Genomic DNA, 18437 nt, shown 5'->3' with positions numbered 1-18437 from the left:
ACATAGACTCGTCTAAAAGGGGCGGTATTACTTGCTGCGATGTGAAAGGTCTTCTCTTCTCCGGAACGAGCTAGGCTGGTGGGAAAGAAAGACTCCATCCTTCCACCCTATTTTGAGAATAATTCGGTCCGAATGGCGCATGCGTGTTTGCGGTCATGGTCGCGGATGAGGCGTTCGAACTATACTTGTTTTGAAAATCAAGCATGAAAGGTTACCAGCGAGGATATACCGTTTGGCATCGGTTGTACCATTTTTGGCGACTATATCGCCTGCGCCGGCTAAATGGAAAAGTACCGAATTAACTATCCATTTTCTTTGTCTTTCTTCATTTCTCGGGAAACGAAACATCCTAAAGTTATTTTTGGACCAATTCGAATAATTTGATACAGCACATCCACCCATATTTCTGAAAATTATGTTGGAATCGATCAACAAACATGCCAAAAAAAAAAAAAAAAAAAAAAAAAAAAAAAAAAAACAGTGCGGATCCAATGGCAAATAGCAACAAGTGGACTTCGTGCTAGCTTCAAAATAGACGACAATTCAGCTTCCCTTTAGCCTTAGGAATGTTAAAGTGCGTATTTTAAAGTAACAAGACTATTGCTGTTCTTTTTTCATCACAGTTTTTAATTTAAAAAACGCATATCTGTGCTACTGAAACTTACTGTTTTTTATTTAGAGTATGGTTGTGAGCTTGTAATTATAAGTATTCTCCTGCAATTACATTTCATGAAGATTTAATCTGCATTGCTATTCAAATCATTACATTCCTATCGAAAAATATGAAATCTTCGTTCGGCCTCAGATACCATTTTTCAAATTATAGTTTTGTTTTATTTGGCAACAGTAAGTTCGATGTTGTTTTATATTTTAAATAAACATTTCGGAAGACTAAAATTAAGATCACGATCGATAATATTTTTAAATTCCTGAATGATATCGAATGCCTTAAAATATTGTTTACAAAATAGCTATTATTAAAAATAATTTTTAAACAGAAATTCGCAATCAAAATAATGACGTCATTGATACTACCCTAAAAGTTCCGCATTTGGTGCAATCACGTGCACAATCGTAATCATATGATTGGTTAACATGTTGTAGGTCACAGAATTGTGTACCTTTACATTAAACCTGTGGTAGAGAGATCAGGGAAGGAGAAGGATGTCTTAAGGTTTTTGTTGTAGTCAGTTGATATTTCGTGTAAATATGTATAGTCATTTATTGTCGATCATTTAATAGGAAATATATGTTTAAGTACAAACGATAAAGCAAGGGAATTGGATTGTCTTCCGAAAAGTTTAAATTTATTCTACATTTGTCGTTGATCGATCGTTTGTAGATAGCGTTATATTTCTGAGGACAGAAGTGACGTGGAGTTTCATATCTAAGTTTGAAGGTGCATGAAATCTCATTTGAGGACATTTGTTTTTAGTCAAGCTGTATAACAGCAATATATTGTAAATTGAATCAGACGGTTGACATCTAACGGAAATTTATCAACTGGAAATTGGAAAGGGAACCATTTTGATCGAAAGAATTGGATCGAGTGCAAAGGTGGTTGTATTTAAAAGGTGATAATTCTTGACTGTTTGATTTAATCATTTTACTTGAGAAGCATGATGGAAATGCTGGGTAGAGGCGGCTCTGATTACATGAGTATCGCTCAACAAGGCGTTCATATGAATTTGAACTCTGCATTGTGTAGTTTGGTGACGCCACCTCGCCGCACAGTCCAAGGTAGTAAACAAGCTTCGATGCCTATCGATTCCCATATCAAATTTAAAACTCCACCATCCAAGGCGCCTGAAAACCAAAGCAAATCGCTTCCTAAAGGTACTGCGACCAGGAATAGTCCGTCCAGACTATCACCCAGTCAGCTTAATGGTAAAGGTTTCTATGCTGGTGCCAAGTTTGGTGAAAGGCCGCCTCCAACTGAGCTGCCCAAACCTCCTAATCACTGGGTGAGTGAGAACAAACAATGGGGATCAAAAGAACAGAGTTGCATTGAGATGACAAATACTCTTAAGGTTCTGTTGAAAGTGCAGTCATAATATGTGTGCCACATTTTCGAAATTCTGTGTTACACATGCTCATCGTGCTACAGGTTGGATTTTATTGGAGTGAAATCTTTATAGTATATATATATATCCATCTTTTTAAGTGTATCTTTATATTTATCTTTTAAGTCGTTAATTGGCATTAGGTTTCCTCATTGTTCATAAACAACATCGGATTTCAGCATACCATCAGATATTTTTTTTTTTTTTTTACTGTTAATTTCAGATATAATTAAAATTCTTCTTAGAAAATGTATTTAAAGGATTATTTGAGTATGTAAAAGGTAACATACATTGCATGTTAACTATGCTTATATAGTTTATAGTTTTTACCTATGTGTAAGGCCACTAATTAACTCTAAATTAAAATTTTTATGCTTAGTATGATTTTGTTGAAGTAATTATAATTCATTTTCTGATTTAAAATCCAAAGTTGATAATTTTTACTGATTAAAACATTGAATTCTAATTGTCAAACATTCGTAACTTACCTAGGGCCAATATCCAATCTGTAGCACATACAAATTTAATATATAGTGTGCAAACTTTAGTATTTATGTAAACAAGGCTTGAATATAATTTGGTTGCAAAATTTTTTAATTTATTTAGAAATAAATCCCTATAAGGATCATTTTGTAAAGATTTGGATTTAGCAAGTATTTTCTACTAAAATTTGAATGTGCCTTTACTTTTCTGCACTGCCAGGAAACAAAATTAAATATTTTAATTTATAAAATAAGGAATTTAAGTCTTAGTGGTCAAACTATAAGCATTTTAAATATTTTAAAATGCATGTGTGATGTATAAATGTATCCAAGCCCTGTTTATCTCTTGACACAGTTTTAGCTATCTGCATAATCTAATAATTTCTTTCATCTTTTACTGCAAATTTAAATTCACATCTTTCTAATAAATTAAAGGCAGATAGATTTAAAAGTGTGTCTATTTTTAAGAAGTTACTATTTTTTCCATGTGTGAATGTTAAAGCTTCAGAATTGTCCTAAAAATCTCACATTAATACTATTCAGTATTAAATTAACATTTTAAAAGTTTTATTTGATATGTAAAAAATCATGAAACATCACTGTGTGGAGCTTAATATAAATGAATGCATAATGTAAGCATTTTTTAAAATTATAATTATATTAATTACAAGAGTTTAAAATACAACAGTTTGTATCAGGTCCACTTTGCGAGTCTGCAATCCCTTCTTTTACTTTTTAAAGATGGTGATAGTTTGATGAATCTGACTTAAAAGAAGAGGGTTCTAGGTAATGATAAAACAATCATTGTTAAGCCTTTAAAAGCATTACCTACAGAATATTTTTAGCTACTAATTCATGGGACGTTAACTTGTGGGCTTGAGGGATTTGTCTTTCACTTTTATATGGATTTCTCTCTTTATCACACTTAACAGTGAAGTAGAAATTGCAATTAGTATGGGCTGGAATCATGGGGTATATTTGCTTGCATGGCTATGGTAATGGAACTCAAGAAAACTTACTTGGATCTTGGAGTAGTCTTGGAAAAGCTTGCTTTTCTGCTATATGATATACAGCAAAAACTGCTGAAGTTTGCTGTGTAATAACTTGCAAAATGCTCTTGAAAAAGTTTGCTTTATTTAGATGATTTTAGTCATCTTATGTTGTAATGAATTGTGTGGGAAATCTAATATGTTTAAAAGAGATATGTAATACTGCATTTATCATTACTCTTTTGATGTCTTTTTTGATATATAAACTATACAGATACATGCCATGTTTTCTTTTGTATAACTTTACCTGTACATAAATGTAAAGTGTCGCCACTGGTTGGCCTAACAAAAAAAAAAAAAAAAAGACATTAGAAGAGTCTGTTTTTGTGTCTTAATATGGGATTTGCATTCTGCTACTGTTTATGGCTTATCATAATTGCCGGTGAACGCATAATACAAAATATAAAAAATGCTTTTTAATAACACATATTTAAAATACATTTAGTTTTTAAATTTTTTAAAGGAAATAAGCATAAAGTTGTTTGTTAAAAACAAAATTGTATTTTAGTCTTTTATTTTTTAAGTTTCTTTTGGCGTACTACTTAAATTGCTGATTTTACACAATTGTTAAGTGCTTTAAAAAAAAAAAAAGAAAGAAAGAAAGAAAGAAATGTGAGATTTTTCAACCATTTATGAAGTCTTAATTGTTGATTTTTATCTTTAATATCCTGTATAAGTGGCAGGAAGAACAATTTATAGTTTAAATCTTATGTAGTACTTGTTAGAATTTTTTAAAAAAAATTTGGAAAAAATGTTAAAAAAAAATAAGATTAAATGTTTGACATGACTGAAGCTTTAACTATCAATTGTATTATAAAAAATGTAATGTGAATATATGTATAAAATATAAATGTATTTTTATTCCTTTGTAAAAAGTGTTTTTATAATCTGTAAAATTTAGCTATGTTTCTGTTGCGTTATATCTTTTTTTTTTTTTTTTTTTTGATTTAAAAATTTTTCTGAATAGATTGTTTTTGAGAATTGTTTCTCTTTATGCTTTAAATGTAGCTGTTTTAATGACTGTAATTTTCTCTTAAACTGATATTTCATGTTAGTGACCCTTGTTGGCTTGCTTCTGTCTAGTCACGAAGACCTTTTTTCTGTGCCGTTTCAATATTGTGGAATATATTTTTATCAGCTTTTGTATATGGTGCCAGCATGAGAGGAATATTAGCTGTGATATTCATCATTTTCTCTCTGTGAAACAAAGTCCTCAGACATCAGCTGCACATATGTTGGAATCTCCCTGGCAATCATCTCAAAGCCATGCCATTGTGGAGGAGGATTGATGATGTGTGAAAAGTTACATAGCTTGAGGTTGTTGCAGCATCCTTAATTGTTTGAGTGTACAGTCGTTAACATTCCACAATTTTCATCAAACATTGTCATTCAACGCACATGTCGAAGAAGAGTTTTTAAATTTGTAGTATGTTGTGATCTTGGAGCCTCACGGTGCTGATATTCTAAATCAAAGTGCTTTGTGACCTGCCATCAAGAGGAAAGACTCTTTTAGTATTTGCCATCAAGAGACACTAACAACCTATGCCTTGTCTGTCTAAATTGAAATTTTAACAAATGTTGTAATGTGTTGTTTGTATTGAAAAAAAAAAAAAAAAAAATCTCTGCCAAAGACTTTCACCTATGTTCTTTTCCTCTTTCTCTTCTTTCCATTATTCTCTTTTGAACAATTCTTTTTCTTTCCTATCCATCTTTTCTTCCCTTTTTCTTTTCTTGGGTCCACTAGGACCCCCAAATGTTGATAAGATGATTGCCATATTATGCAGGATAGCTACATCATCAAAGGTAGGTGGTGTTTTTTTTTTTTTTTTAAATAGCTTAGAATAAAAGTAAGTATAAAAATAGTTTCTTTGGAGGGAGGGGTAAGGGGTTGCATGTGTTGATAGTTCTTTAGACTAGCATCTCAGGGTATTTTAAGGCTATCTTGTATTCAGTTGTTATTAACATTAATAAGATTAATTTTGCATGTTAAATTGTTATATTTATTAATGTAATTATTGGAAGCTGTCAGTTAGATCATGCTAAGCAAAAATAGGATTCTGTATAATTAAATTTCATTTTACAGCAATGGGGTTAAAACATGTTGCAGTTTCATTCTAAGCAAAATGGTTATTAAGACTGAATAGTGAAAAAACATGCTCTACTTATAAGTTTACCAAAAATTCAACTTAAGTAGAAGGATTTTAAAACCATTTGCTGTTATTAAAATTGGTGATTTTAAATGTCGTTTCTCTTTTATATTACATGTCTTACTTCATTTCCCCCCCCCCCAGTTGATAGTGTTATGCATTAAGCAATATTTGAACTACTGTAATTGTAGAATAATTTCTGCTATTGAAGAAAATGTTTTGAAATTGGGGTATTTTACGTTGTCCTCTTGACCATTTTTGTCAGTGATTTAACGTAGGTAATCGATAAGCCTGATGTAGCAAGACATTTTATAAGATCTTCACTTTTGTTTTATGTAATCCCAAACATCTGTAACTCAGTTTAACTTTGAAAGAAAGATATAAAGCATTATTCCTATCTTTGCATATTTAAAAAAAAAAAAAAAAATTTAGAATTCTAGATTTGCCTTCTGCAGTACAGCAAGCGGTTGAATATTTTCAAAATTTTGAGGCTAGTTATGCTGGCACGTGCACGTACAAATGCTTTTAGTGAAATATCCCTTTATTCGTTAATAAGAATTAGTATTTTAGAGTAAAAAATTTTGGTACCATTCTGGTTTGAGGATCGTAAAAAAATTGCAGTGAAAATGTATGCACTAAAGTGCCAAATCTAACATATGCGCTGATTTCAAATTGCGTAAGTTTAGCTAGTTCTGTATTTCTTGAGGTGCCATTGAAATACTAGTTTAATTTTTAAATCCTTTTTTGATAACGCTAAATTTGGGAATTGCCCAGTGTTGAAAAGTCTGCAATAGAATTTTTTCAAAGAATAGGCATAATTCATTATAGAAAATTATGTTTGAATAACCGAGATCGAATTATGCTTTAGCGATTACTCGGTAGCGAAATAGCGATGCAGGAATCCATTCAACTATGTTTAGCCTTTTTTTTATATAAATTATAATAATTATCTGAAATAGTTATTTACTCTTGTGCTTCAGTTATGTTTAGCCTTTTTAAATTTAAAATTTAATTTAGCTCTAAATTAAAACAATAAGCTTAGATAGTTATTTACTATTATACTTCCATTCTTGCGTTAGGATTGCTGCAATTATTTTTGGCAGCACTGGCATCAACAATAGTTTGGCAATTTTTTATGGTCCTCAAAACAGAATAGTACCTAAATTTTTAATAATGTCTATTTCTCTTAGCAAAACTACATTATTTTATAAACATATTAAAACTTTTTTTGAAAGGGTTAATCAGTAATAAAAAGTAACAGAAGTGTTACCTCTCAAAAGTCTTCGTCTGCTTTAAAGAAATCTGCACATGTTATTAAGTATTGTAGTATATCCTGCAGTATTTATGACAACTTTCAAATATCTGGGCATAGATTTCACCATTATCTTTTATGTTATATCTGCATCAATATTTCTCCATGCTTCCATCATTACTGTTTTTAGTTCAGTTTTCGTTTTAGTGTTGTGTCTTCGTACTCTAACTTGTAATTCTGCCCCAATGTGTTCTGTTGGGTTTAAATGAGGTGGTGTTTACAGAACTTGTGGATAAACATATCAAAGGTGTATGTTGAGGGCCATGTGCTGATAAAAAATAAAGTTTGGGACAGGAAATATGCCTATTGGAACCAAAAAGGTTAAATTTGCTTTCATATGCAAATATGGCGTGATTCCAATACAAATTATTTACGATTTATTTTGAGAAGAAAAGTGTAAGCTTTTTGTACTTCTAAAAAATTCTCTTCGAGAGAAGAGTGCTTATGAAATCCAGCTGATCTGAGTACTTGTCGAAAAGCTTTAAGCGAAACTGAAGTGAGAAATTTTTCAGTAAATTCTGTAGAAATCTGTACAACACTCAAATGTGGATTTTTTACAGATTTTCTGTCTAAATCTCTGATTATGTCGAGTCAGGTCTAGTCCTCTTTATCAGACAACCTCTTCTTACTTTATTTTGGATCTGATTGTCTTCTTTAAAGTATTTTATCGCATACTACACTGTAATAAATTTACTAATTTAGCGATATCCTGAATCAAATTTCCATCCTTATCATAAGAAATGATTTAATTTTTGAATGCTGTTTGTTGTTTCTTTATGACTATGAGCCATTTTTAAACATTAAATAAAATATGATAAAGTGAGCAAGAAAAATAAAGCCAAACAATTTTTTGTCATCAAAATGCAAAAATAAAAAAGTGGCAGAAGATAATTTTATTTATGAATTTTTGCAAAACTGCCATGGTCTACGGTCACTTTCGCACTGTGTTTTATCTATGCCCCCTTATATTTTCAATTTTAGAAAAAGAAAATAATTCAGTATAAAAAATTTTAAAAGTCTGGTTTTATTCAAAATCGTATGGAGATGATATGAAAAAATATTGGGCTTTATATTTGTACTCAATTCTGGGTTAGAGTTTTTTCTACAAATTCTCTAAAGTGTACGAACACTTTGGAGAGATGCTGTAATCCAAGTCATTTAAAAATACTAGGGTTTAATGAAATGGTGAAATAAAAAGCATCCTTCCAACTGTGTGGTGCTACTTAAGTGTGTATTTAAGGGAATTTATGTTGTACTTAGTTCACAAAGATACTTTTTTGTTGCTCTTTGAAATGTGTTCAGGGAGATTTTAGCCTCTGGAACGATAGATATATGGTGTTAAGTTTCAGTGAACTTGTTTGCCATATAGTTTCTATATATCTATCATTAAGTTTCAAAGCTCAAATGTCGGTATTTATCACCATTTTCAATACTTTTTTTGTTCAATTTATAAAGCATGTTAGAAAGTAATCTTAATCTATATATTTTTTTCAAGTTTAGAAAGGAAGGAATGAGCAGTGTTGAAAGAGGTGCATGGGGCAAAAAATGGTTAAGAACCTAACTCAGTGTGTCTTTGTCTGACACTTTTGGAAGATTAAAAGCTGGGCAGTATTTGCTATCAGTTGATCATGTTTAATAAAAATTTTACCAACATACTTCTTGCTGCTTATTAGAAAATTTCTTTCAGAGTGTACAGGCATTTATGAACAACTGATGCATTATTTTTTACTTCAAATTAGCTTGACCTAGGGCTTTTTTTTTTTCTCTGAAAACTTTAAATAGTGACAAGAGAACTTCTGTTCTTTAAAAAAGTTCTGAATAATATGTTTTATATGCTGATATCTTTTTTAGCGATATGACTTTTTAATGCCATCTGACAGCTGTTACCTAGATCAAGAATAGGGCTGATTCTTCCACAGGCACTGAGAACGAGTTGGAATATTCGTGGGATCAAGTGGGTGAATATATTTCTTTTCTTTGTCATATTTGTGTAACATTTCAAGTTAACTTAAGTTTTATGTTTTGAAATCGTGTGTAAAAAAAGAAAGTGCCGTTTAGCACCAAGCATAAATTTTCACACGAAGTCAAACTAGACTGGAGCAACCCTAGCAAGCTTCTTTAAAAGACTTGACTATTTTATATGTAATGAATAATATCTATAATGCTAAACTGGGCAGTTCTCCGATTTTTTTTTTTTTTTTTTTAAGGAAAACAGGTCACGTATGCATGAAATGAATGAAACTTGATCTGTGTAATACTGTGATCTTTTTTTGCTTTTAAAAAAGAAATGGAGACCTGCAAAAATTCAGTGAAGAATGACTGTTTGCACTGTTTTACATAGAAGCTATTAAAAATCTAGATGCTAGCAAGATGTAAACGTACTACTGCATTTGGTGCTTCTTGGCAACTGGCACCTGTTAATTTGTAATTGCAAAATTTAAAACTGATGTGATTTTAGTAAACATAGTTTCAAAAATACATTTGCCTACACAAATTTGATATGTGAAATCCTTTTACATTTTTTATTCAAAATAATTATTGTGTAATTGAATTGAATCACTACAGATATATATTATAAAAATTGGAATGAACTACTTTTAATGAGGATTGGTATGTTTCTTTCTTAAAGCGGGAAAAAGGGAGGAGTAGGTTTCTTTCCCTGAAGTCAAAAGAGTTAATCTTTTTAAATAAATTCATTTATATTTTATTAAATCTATATTCATTTGTAGATTTGTTATATATTACTAACTTAAATATTTAATTTTTATGAAATTTAACTAGCCATATTTGTATGCTTCTAATAATCGTTTTTGGATATATATGCATATTTGTATCTTCTGATAGATCTTTCACATTCACTTTTTTTAACTTAAACAGATCCTTTAACTGAATTTCATTTTGTATTAAAAACAAAGTTATTTAAAAAGAAAGAAACACTTAAATTTAAGATTAACCCTCTGACTGCTCAATTTATGGACTGAAATAACTTCAAAAAAAAAATTTTTTTTTTTCATATTTTAAATCTCTATATATTTGAGAATTGAAAAATTGTATAATTAATTTCTATTTATTGCATAATATAAAAAAGTAAAATATATAAAATTTAAGAAATTATAAAGCACTGAGGAAAAAATATCTTTGAAATGCAGTTTAGTATGATAGAGTTCAAAAGAGGGTTCAAGGCGAAGTCAACTTCACAGTCTTTGCACCAGATTCATTAAATCTAATCATAATCAATCAAATTATTAATCTAATCAATAAATCTAATTAATGATTCAATAATTTAATTAAATAATCAAGATAATCACTGAGTGCTTTCTAGCAGCCTTTCCTGCAAGAAAAAAGTGGAGTTTGAGCGGTAATACCACGTGCCTTCAAACGCCGCAATTTAATGGACAATTAAGGTTATCTGTTGGCCAAAGCGTAAACTAAACGTCTAACACTGTGGTTAAACAGGGAAAAAACGGGATGCGGTCCTCAATAAAGGAAGAAAAACACATGCCTGCAGGATGAGCAGATTTTGTTACATTTGAGTTGCCCGTGGAAATTGCGGGATGAGCAGCCAGAGGATTTAAATTACAAAATTGAATTGAGAGAGATTTAAATTACAAAATTGAATCTGTACCATCAAACAGATATTAGTAACCCTTATTTTAGCACGTAATGTATAATATAAAACCCTTTCCAATATAAATCAGTTTAATATGTCATTTCAAAGTATGCATTTTTTACTTAATAATTAACCTAAGATTAATTTGCTATAAAGATTTGTTAAAATATTCAACTTTCAGAAATGTGCAAACACAATTTTGTAATGTGCATTGACATTCCAAATGCAAAAGATATCTGATGTTTTTGTCGAGTATCTGGTGTATTAAAAGATCTGTTTAAAAAATTCTTCATACTTTTCTGTATATTTTTAGGCCTTTAATCGAGTTTTCATTGCCTAATTTTAGTCAAACATATTGACCAAAAAATATTCTTTTAAATTAATATGGTGATTTTTAAACAGTAACAAGCAATTTTAAAGCTAAATTTCTTTAATGATGATTTATATGATTGTACAGTTTTGGAATTGATGACCAAAAACATATATTTATATGTTGTTTGCAAATATATATGTGTAATATTATGCAAATTCAAATTTAAATATTTTTTCTCTATCTGTCTCTTCTAGAATGTTGTATACATTTTCAAGGGTTGGTTAAAGTAGAAAATAGACTTTGGGATTTTCTAAAGTTAAAAGACTTATTAAATCTAGCATCTGTTTATATTGGTGAAACCTTTCTGAAGAAATGGTGGCAAAGATGCCCTGGACTTCTTATTGAGAACTTCAGGTCTCCATTACCATTCTAGAGCTGTGGCTATCATAGATTTTTGCTTCTGAACTGTCTGTGACTATTTGCAAAAACTTCATCTTCATATGGATTAGATAGACTCACCAGTGTGCCTGTTATGTGGCCTTATTAACACCATTAACTCTATACTTATGCCTTGATTGTAATGATGTTGCAAACAATAACTGTGCAAATGACAACTTTTTGCTTCGTTTCACAATTTTTATGTGCTGTTTTCCTAATGTCTGAAAAGGCCTAGGTCTGTATAGGATTTTAAAAGATATTTGAGACATTATATTTATGGTTCATGTTTTTTCTCATCCTTGCTTTATATTTTTATAATTTTAAGCTGTTATTGCAGCTGATAACATCAGAATTGTTTGTTTAGCTTGTACTGAATAATGAAATCCAAAATATTCAGTGTTTTTTAATTTCTCATTCATATAATTCTATTCATATAGTCAGTTATTAAAGTTTCCTTTTGAACTTCACTCCTAAGCAATTTTTATATCATTAAAATTCAGTTTAGAGTTTTATTGGTTTTAAGTTTGCTTTATGATAAAAATTTGTTGGGTTTTGCTTAACAGAGAGAACAAAATTAACAGTTACACTAAATTAAAGGTTAAATGTTTCTCCTGAACTTTTTCTTTGAAGAACATCCTACCTTTTTCAGTTTACCTCAACATATGTTGTATACAAATATTTAATGATTTTTAATACATTCATTGTGTTCTGAGAGTACTGTTCATTAATTTAAGCATGATTTTACATAATATTGTATTAATGTTTAATATTTTTTCATACCTACAGGTACTGATGTTCTGAATTTTAGGTTGGAATAAAAATTGATTGCATCAAAATTGTTTCTGCAACTTGTTCCGAACAAGGCCAAGATGTGATGTGTAAATGTGAAGAAGTGTACAGCAGTTGTGTGTTGTACTGTATATTATGTATTTTTACCAGCCAATTGAAATTAAATTATTAATGGTCACTTAACTAAGAAGATGTAATTTTTTTTATGAAGAGTTGCTTTAAAAAAACGAAAGAAAAATCTCTATATTAGCAGTATTTAAATATTCCATTTGATTATTTAATTTTGTGTAAAACTGTTTTTTTAAACTAAAAGAAGAAGGGAATCAAATAAACTGTATTCTGATGTGCCTAATGAATTGATAGTTGCATTCATAATAAATAAGACTAACAGTAGCAAAGTAACAAAATATTGGTACCTTATTCTGTTCCTGGTGATACTGTCTGTATGAGGTTTTTGCAGTTTTTCTGATGAACCTATAAACATTGGATATGCTATCTTTAGAAAAATATTTGGTCATTTGAAATTGTTATTCTAAGCCTTTCTGAAAATGTTTATTGAAATTTGTTTTAATAGTTAATTTTTATAAAGCATTTGTATGTTGATAGTTACAGATGTTAAATTTTTTAAAAGCATGAACACGGGATATTTGGGAAAAACGTGGTTTCCTTAAATATTAATTCACGAGTGGAGATATAATTACACTAATTAAGGAAATACAATTAATTATATTTCCTTAAATATTCTCTACTTCACTAGAGAATTTTATGGAAACTGTCTCAGCACTGGAGGTTAGAAAACTCACAAAAAAGCTGGTGCTCTTTATACAGTTCTCATTAATTATTATTCAAGGAAATAAAACATGTTGCCACATTTTTAAGTGTCCTGTACATACATAAAATAATGTGTACTTTAGTATTTTGTGTAAGGAAAAGTTTCTTACAATAACTCCCTAAAATATGTTTTTGATTCTATGATTTTTTCTAACTCAAAATTTGCATTGTTAGATTTTTATTTAAGGAAAATATGTTACATGTTGTCAATTAAAAATTTTATTTCTTGTGGAGAAAATGATAGATTTTGTTAACAGTTTTGCATATATGTGAAATGATTTTTATTAGTATGCTTTTTTTACATATATTGCAGTTTTTGAGTCGTACTAGTGTTTGTGATTCGATTCCTTTGTTGTATTGAGATTTATTTTCTGTGATATTTAAGTTGTGTTGTTAATCTAGTTATTAATACTTTAATGGTATATAGATATGTAAGTTTCTCGGTGATTTGTCTTCAGCGTGGAGTTTTCCCTCTTTCTTTTCTTTCTGATTTGTTTCAACAATTTTGATAGTTTTGTAGGAAAAGAGAATTTGCAGATAGCATGTTTGAATCGATGTGGTGCTAAGTCAAGACTTACTTACCTTTAAACTTAAGGTGTAGATTCAACTCCAGTATAAATTGTAGCTTTTCTTATGGGTGTGATATAGTTTTCATTTTTGTGATCTGCTTTGGGCAATGTTCTGAGTGGTAAAGATAGCTGCAATTTCTAATGAATGCTTAATCAGCTGTTGTCTAACACTTTGATCTCAAAAAGGAAAAAAAAAAATTTCTTTCTTTAATTTTTTCTGTATTGATTTATTTTATTCTTGAAACTAGCAGTTCAATGTTTTTTATTGCAACATACAGAGAATAATTGCTGCCTATGCTTATAGCTCAAATTTTAGGAATGCCCTAATCTTCCTATAATTCATGTGAAAGAATGCTATGCCTAGGACTGCATTTAATCAAGGCCTGATTATTTGGCCCAAAGAAACAGTAAAAATTAGCTCATGTCTCAGTGAAGAGCAGCCATTCGTAATTATGTATATATAGATAATCATTCTTAAGAAAAACTAGTCACGAGCAAAACTGCAGCTAAATGTGCTTGTATTTCAATTGCAAGGAGATCAGATTAGGAGGATGAAAGAAGAGAAATCCAGCATTTAATTTCCAGCTGATTGAAGGAGCAGGACATGCATGAAAACTCCTGTAGAACTATATAAAGTAGTGTAATTTTTTAGTACGTGATTTTAGCTTTTTGTTTTTCTATTTGTGAGTATCCTTTCATGAAAGATATCTTGATATCTTCATGACGGGTAATTATAGTATAAAGGACTTCTTTTATATGTTTTCTGTAAAGAAAATTTTTAAAAGAAATGTCCCAAATTAAGTAGTAAAGTTTAAAATTACTTTTATTTTTGTGGTTTATTCCAGAAATGTTCTAATGACAAAAAAATAATGATTGAAATGGTATACAGAATCCTGAAAATGTAATTTTAAGTGGAATCTGAGTTACTTTACGTCTGTTTATCACTGTTTTCAAAATGGGAAATTTTAATTAGTCACATTTTGCTGCATGTTGAGATAAATTTCACTTAACCATCTTTTTCCAACAAACATTGTGATCAGAATTGGTAAGTAGTTATATGATGATTGAAGGTGTTCTATGAAAAAAAGAAATGACATATCAAAAACTGTTGATACATTTTAAATAGTTTGTGGTAAGCATGGAAATTAATTTTTGTCAACATAAAGGTAGATTGATATATCATTTACAGTTTTTTAGTTTCAATAATCTACTGGGCTACAATGCTTGTTACTGAAAAAATTAGTTTTATGTCATTTTTAATAGTAATGTATTTAAAGCACATTTCTGTTAAATATTTGATATTGCAATCATTTTATTACCTGTTTGGTGTATATCATATGAAGTAGTGAGCATAAAGTTCCCACACTGTTTTCAAATACATATAGGCAGGAACATATTGACATGTTGTTGATGTGATTTTCCAATGTTCTTTTCAGCATAATTTGTTTTCCTTTTTTTTTTTGCATTTAGCACATCTCTTTTTATTATCTATTGTTAATGGTGTATTATAACTGGTAACTAATCTGTAGATATCCTTTACAAAGTTAGGGAATTTGCTTCTTCATTTAATAAATACATATCTCGGTACTTTTCTGTTAACAGAGTGCCACGTACTGAACATAAAATGTCGGCACAAAATCTAATTATATGGTGACAACTCTGATGATACACAGAGCTCAGTGGAAAAGACAGCTATTTTGTTAAAGTCCAGAATAAAAACAAATGCAAAATATATTTAATTAGATAATTTCAGAATATGCAGGAGGCATAAAACTGCCTATTTCATTGCTGAAAACATTAGCATCTTTTTGTGCTACATGAATTTAATGAGGTAAAAATCTATATGGTGGCAGCTGGTGGTGTTTATTTCACTCTGCAGTGATGTTTTATTTTGCCTTTTTGCACATAGTATTCTATATTAAGATCAGTAACATTGTATTTGTGTTTGCAGGCACTTGTATCCTGCAATTGCCTGTATATCTGTTTGTGAAATCATCTGAAAATGTAGGAGAAAATAATTCCTGAATTTATGCTCATACTTTCCACTTTTTCTCTGCAATATCTTTCTACACATCTATTCATGATATGGTATAAATAGGCTACCACATTTGGTGACTGGCACCCAGTTAACAGAAAAGTACTTATATCTTTTTTCGTATGGAATCATGTTGATATAGTATATGCAACTCAGTGTAAAAGTAACTAGATTATTCTTCCTATGATGTAAGTGTGCATGATACTTTTGATTACATTTTCATTCATAAAGTGAATTGTATTGGTCTATATCGGTGCCTTTTTATAATACGTACAATATTTCAGCATTCTGTTTTTAAATGCTTCTGTAATATGCAATTTATTTCTAATAGATTCACATTATGTATATATTTTTTTTATTGTTTAGTTTTTGCTTTTATTATAAGTTCCATTTTAAATGCAGTTTTAGATTGGAAGTACAAATTTTAGAGTAAGTGAACTAGGTAACTATAATTGCCTCTTTGTTTTTAACAGTTTCACAGTCTGTTTTATGCAGTAGAATCCCATGTATACAGGAATACATTTCTTTGATCTAGTTCAGTGTTATTTTCTAATATATTGTACATAAAATATACTACAAACTGTTTCATTAAAACTTATTTCCATATAAGCATAGAAATGGAGAAATGTAACTGTATTTTTTTTAAAGGGGGGTGTAATAATTGTGATTTCTAAGCTTCTTGGCCATTGTTCCACAGATAAAGTTTGAAAAATTAGCAAGACGATTATTAACTGAGAATTTACAAAAATCAAGATCTTATTTGCAGAAAACATGAAGGTGAAAATTAACTGTTTTATGGAGGGCTTAAAGGAAAATAGCAAATTTTATTGGCCAAAATCAATGATTGTAGATAGAAATTTTACAGGCATAATTATATCATTGCTTTATATAGTGCTATATCACTTGTTTATATTTATAAGATGTATTGCTTCTAAATTATGAGTCCACTATTAAATTTTTTCATAGAATGATGAAACTTCTCTTAAAGTATACTACAAAATGTTTTAGAACTGAAAGTCTATATCGTCTTATCTTTGTTTCTTGTAACAAAAACAAATTTTAATTAATATTATCATTTACTGACTTAAAAGTGTCTTCTGAACAGGTAGTTCTTTATATTTGCTGCATACATTATATACAGGTGTGCCTGTAAGTAAGAAAATGGAAAATTGTCTATGACTAGTTTTCAGAATATCTTTTTTGGTTTAGTTGGAGCTCTACTGTATAGTTTTTGGTTTTTTTATTCAGGATCAAACATTCTTCATTCAGGATTGTTTTAAGATTTCTGCTTTTATGAAAATGTTTGTGTACACTGTAACTCTTTTCTACAATTTTGTGATATTTTTATACATGTATGTTTTATTTTAACAAATAAAAAAAAATTAAAAAAAAACATTTGTTTATTGTGCTTTTATTAAAATTAATTATAATATGCACAGATTGACTTGTTTGCATTCTGTAATTTAAGTAACTTTTTCTTATTTGTATCAAAAGATGTTATTTAATTTTATCAACATACTATTAGTTAATAGTAAGAAAACAAAGTATATTTATCAATTGAAGGGCAAAACAAATTGGAATCCCAGTAAGTATGCGAATTTACAACATACAAGTTTATTATTTTAACACATGACTGTGTCACTGCTTGCAAGCAGTGACAATTATTCATGGCTATGTGCTTATTTAGTGTACATATATATTTAAATGAGTATTTCCAGATTTAAACTGTTGAGCATTTATTTAATATTGTAATTTCTCTTTAGTTCATGCTCAACTGATCATTTATCAATTGGATAAGACCTCTGAACATGATAGTTATTCACCGTGCATTTGGCTCCTAGCAACAAAACTGCAGATCAAATGGATGTGTGGGATCACTTTGTAGATTTGATATTTTTTTATTCTATCATACATTCTGTACATTTTAAAATAGAAAATTTGTGCAGCACCAAATAAATGTAAGTTTGATGCTGTGCATATTCTTGTTTCAAGACTTTGGAAAATTTTAGTCTCTATTTGGGTGAAAAGTAGTAAGTGATGTAAGCTTGCATCATTTCTTGAAATAGTTATGAAGTTTTTTTAAGCTGAAATTATGTAAAACTAGTGGAAATACCTGAGGGCAGTTAAGTTAGTTTGAGAGTTATGTATTCAACAACAGAGCGAACGATACCGCTATAATCCTTCTCTAATAATTATGCAAAAAATAAGATTCATAGTCATACATTTTTCAGTCTGATGCGAATCCACATAAAAAATTTCAATAGAAACATGAGCTTATTCTGTCAGGTTGTATTGGCAATAATGGCTCTTAGTTTTTAATGATTTTCGTCTTTCTAAGTAAATGGTCATAAAAGCTTAAGTTACATCCATTATTTCGCCTATATACAATTTTAGTCAATTAAATGTGACCAAAAAAGTGATCACAGCGACCAAACACACAAACAGACATTCTTCCTTTTTACAAATTGTTGATTATCAAACTCTATGATTTAAAAGCGAGCAGTAGCAGCACTTTTCGAAATAAAGCATTTTCATTTCCAATGCATGAGACTGCTGCCATTCGAAAAAATGAGTGCAAAAATTAATGTTTTCGGGGTTTTTAATTAATATCTTGTCCAAGCCATGCAAAGATGGGAATAATCAAAATGGCTTCCTATGAATTTTTGGAATCTGGAATAATGTGTTTAATCTTTGGCGATGCTATTTTTATTTCATTGTAAAACTTAGAAATTTTTTATTAACAAACCCTAGGATTTGAAAACGATCATTGGCACCAACTTTCGAAATAAAGCTGATTTT

The 18437-nt window shown here is 29.6% G+C and overlaps 1 protein-coding gene across 2 annotated transcripts; it reads left to right on the top strand.

Annotated features, from left to right (window-relative positions):
* The first annotated feature begins 1133 nt into the window (after positions 1–1133).
* Positions 1134–17025, top strand: LOC118199113 (uncharacterized). 2 transcript variants are annotated; one of them, XM_085819838.1, is made up of 3 exons: positions 1134–1964; positions 8905–9007; positions 12201–17025. In XM_085819838.1, the coding sequence occupies exons 1-2, from the start codon at positions 1620–1622 to the stop codon at positions 8953–8955; spliced, it is 396 nt and encodes a 131-aa protein (XP_085675964.1). In that variant the 5' UTR covers positions 1134–1619; the 3' UTR covers positions 8956–9007; positions 12201–17025. The 2 variants fall into 2 exon arrangements, with proteins under 2 accessions (XP_085675964.1, XP_085675965.1); XM_085819839.1 differs by having other exon boundaries at positions 8905–9011.
* Positions 17026–18437: the final 1412 nt, after the last annotated feature.

This window comes from Stegodyphus dumicola, chromosome 7 (genome assembly GCF_044657685.1).
Source record: "Stegodyphus dumicola isolate Sdum_Otavi_A_Nest chromosome 7, ASM4465768v1".
NCBI classification, from domain to species: domain Eukaryota; kingdom Metazoa; phylum Arthropoda; class Arachnida; order Araneae; family Eresidae; genus Stegodyphus; species Stegodyphus dumicola.
Note: the sequence above shows the minus strand (reverse complement) of the source record. Positions and strands in the feature narration are given on the sequence as shown.

What these genes read in the sequence shown, in the direction of transcription:
- LOC118199113 (XM_085819838.1), top strand. Translation starts at nt 1,620, where the DNA reads ATGATGGAAATGCTGGGTAGAGGCGGCTCTGATTACATGAGTATCGCT. An exon ending in CCAAACCTCCTAATCACTGG is followed by an intron (nt 1,965 to 8,904) that starts GTGAGTGAGAAC and finishes TATCTTTTTTAG; the next exon opens with CGATATGACTTTTTAATGCC.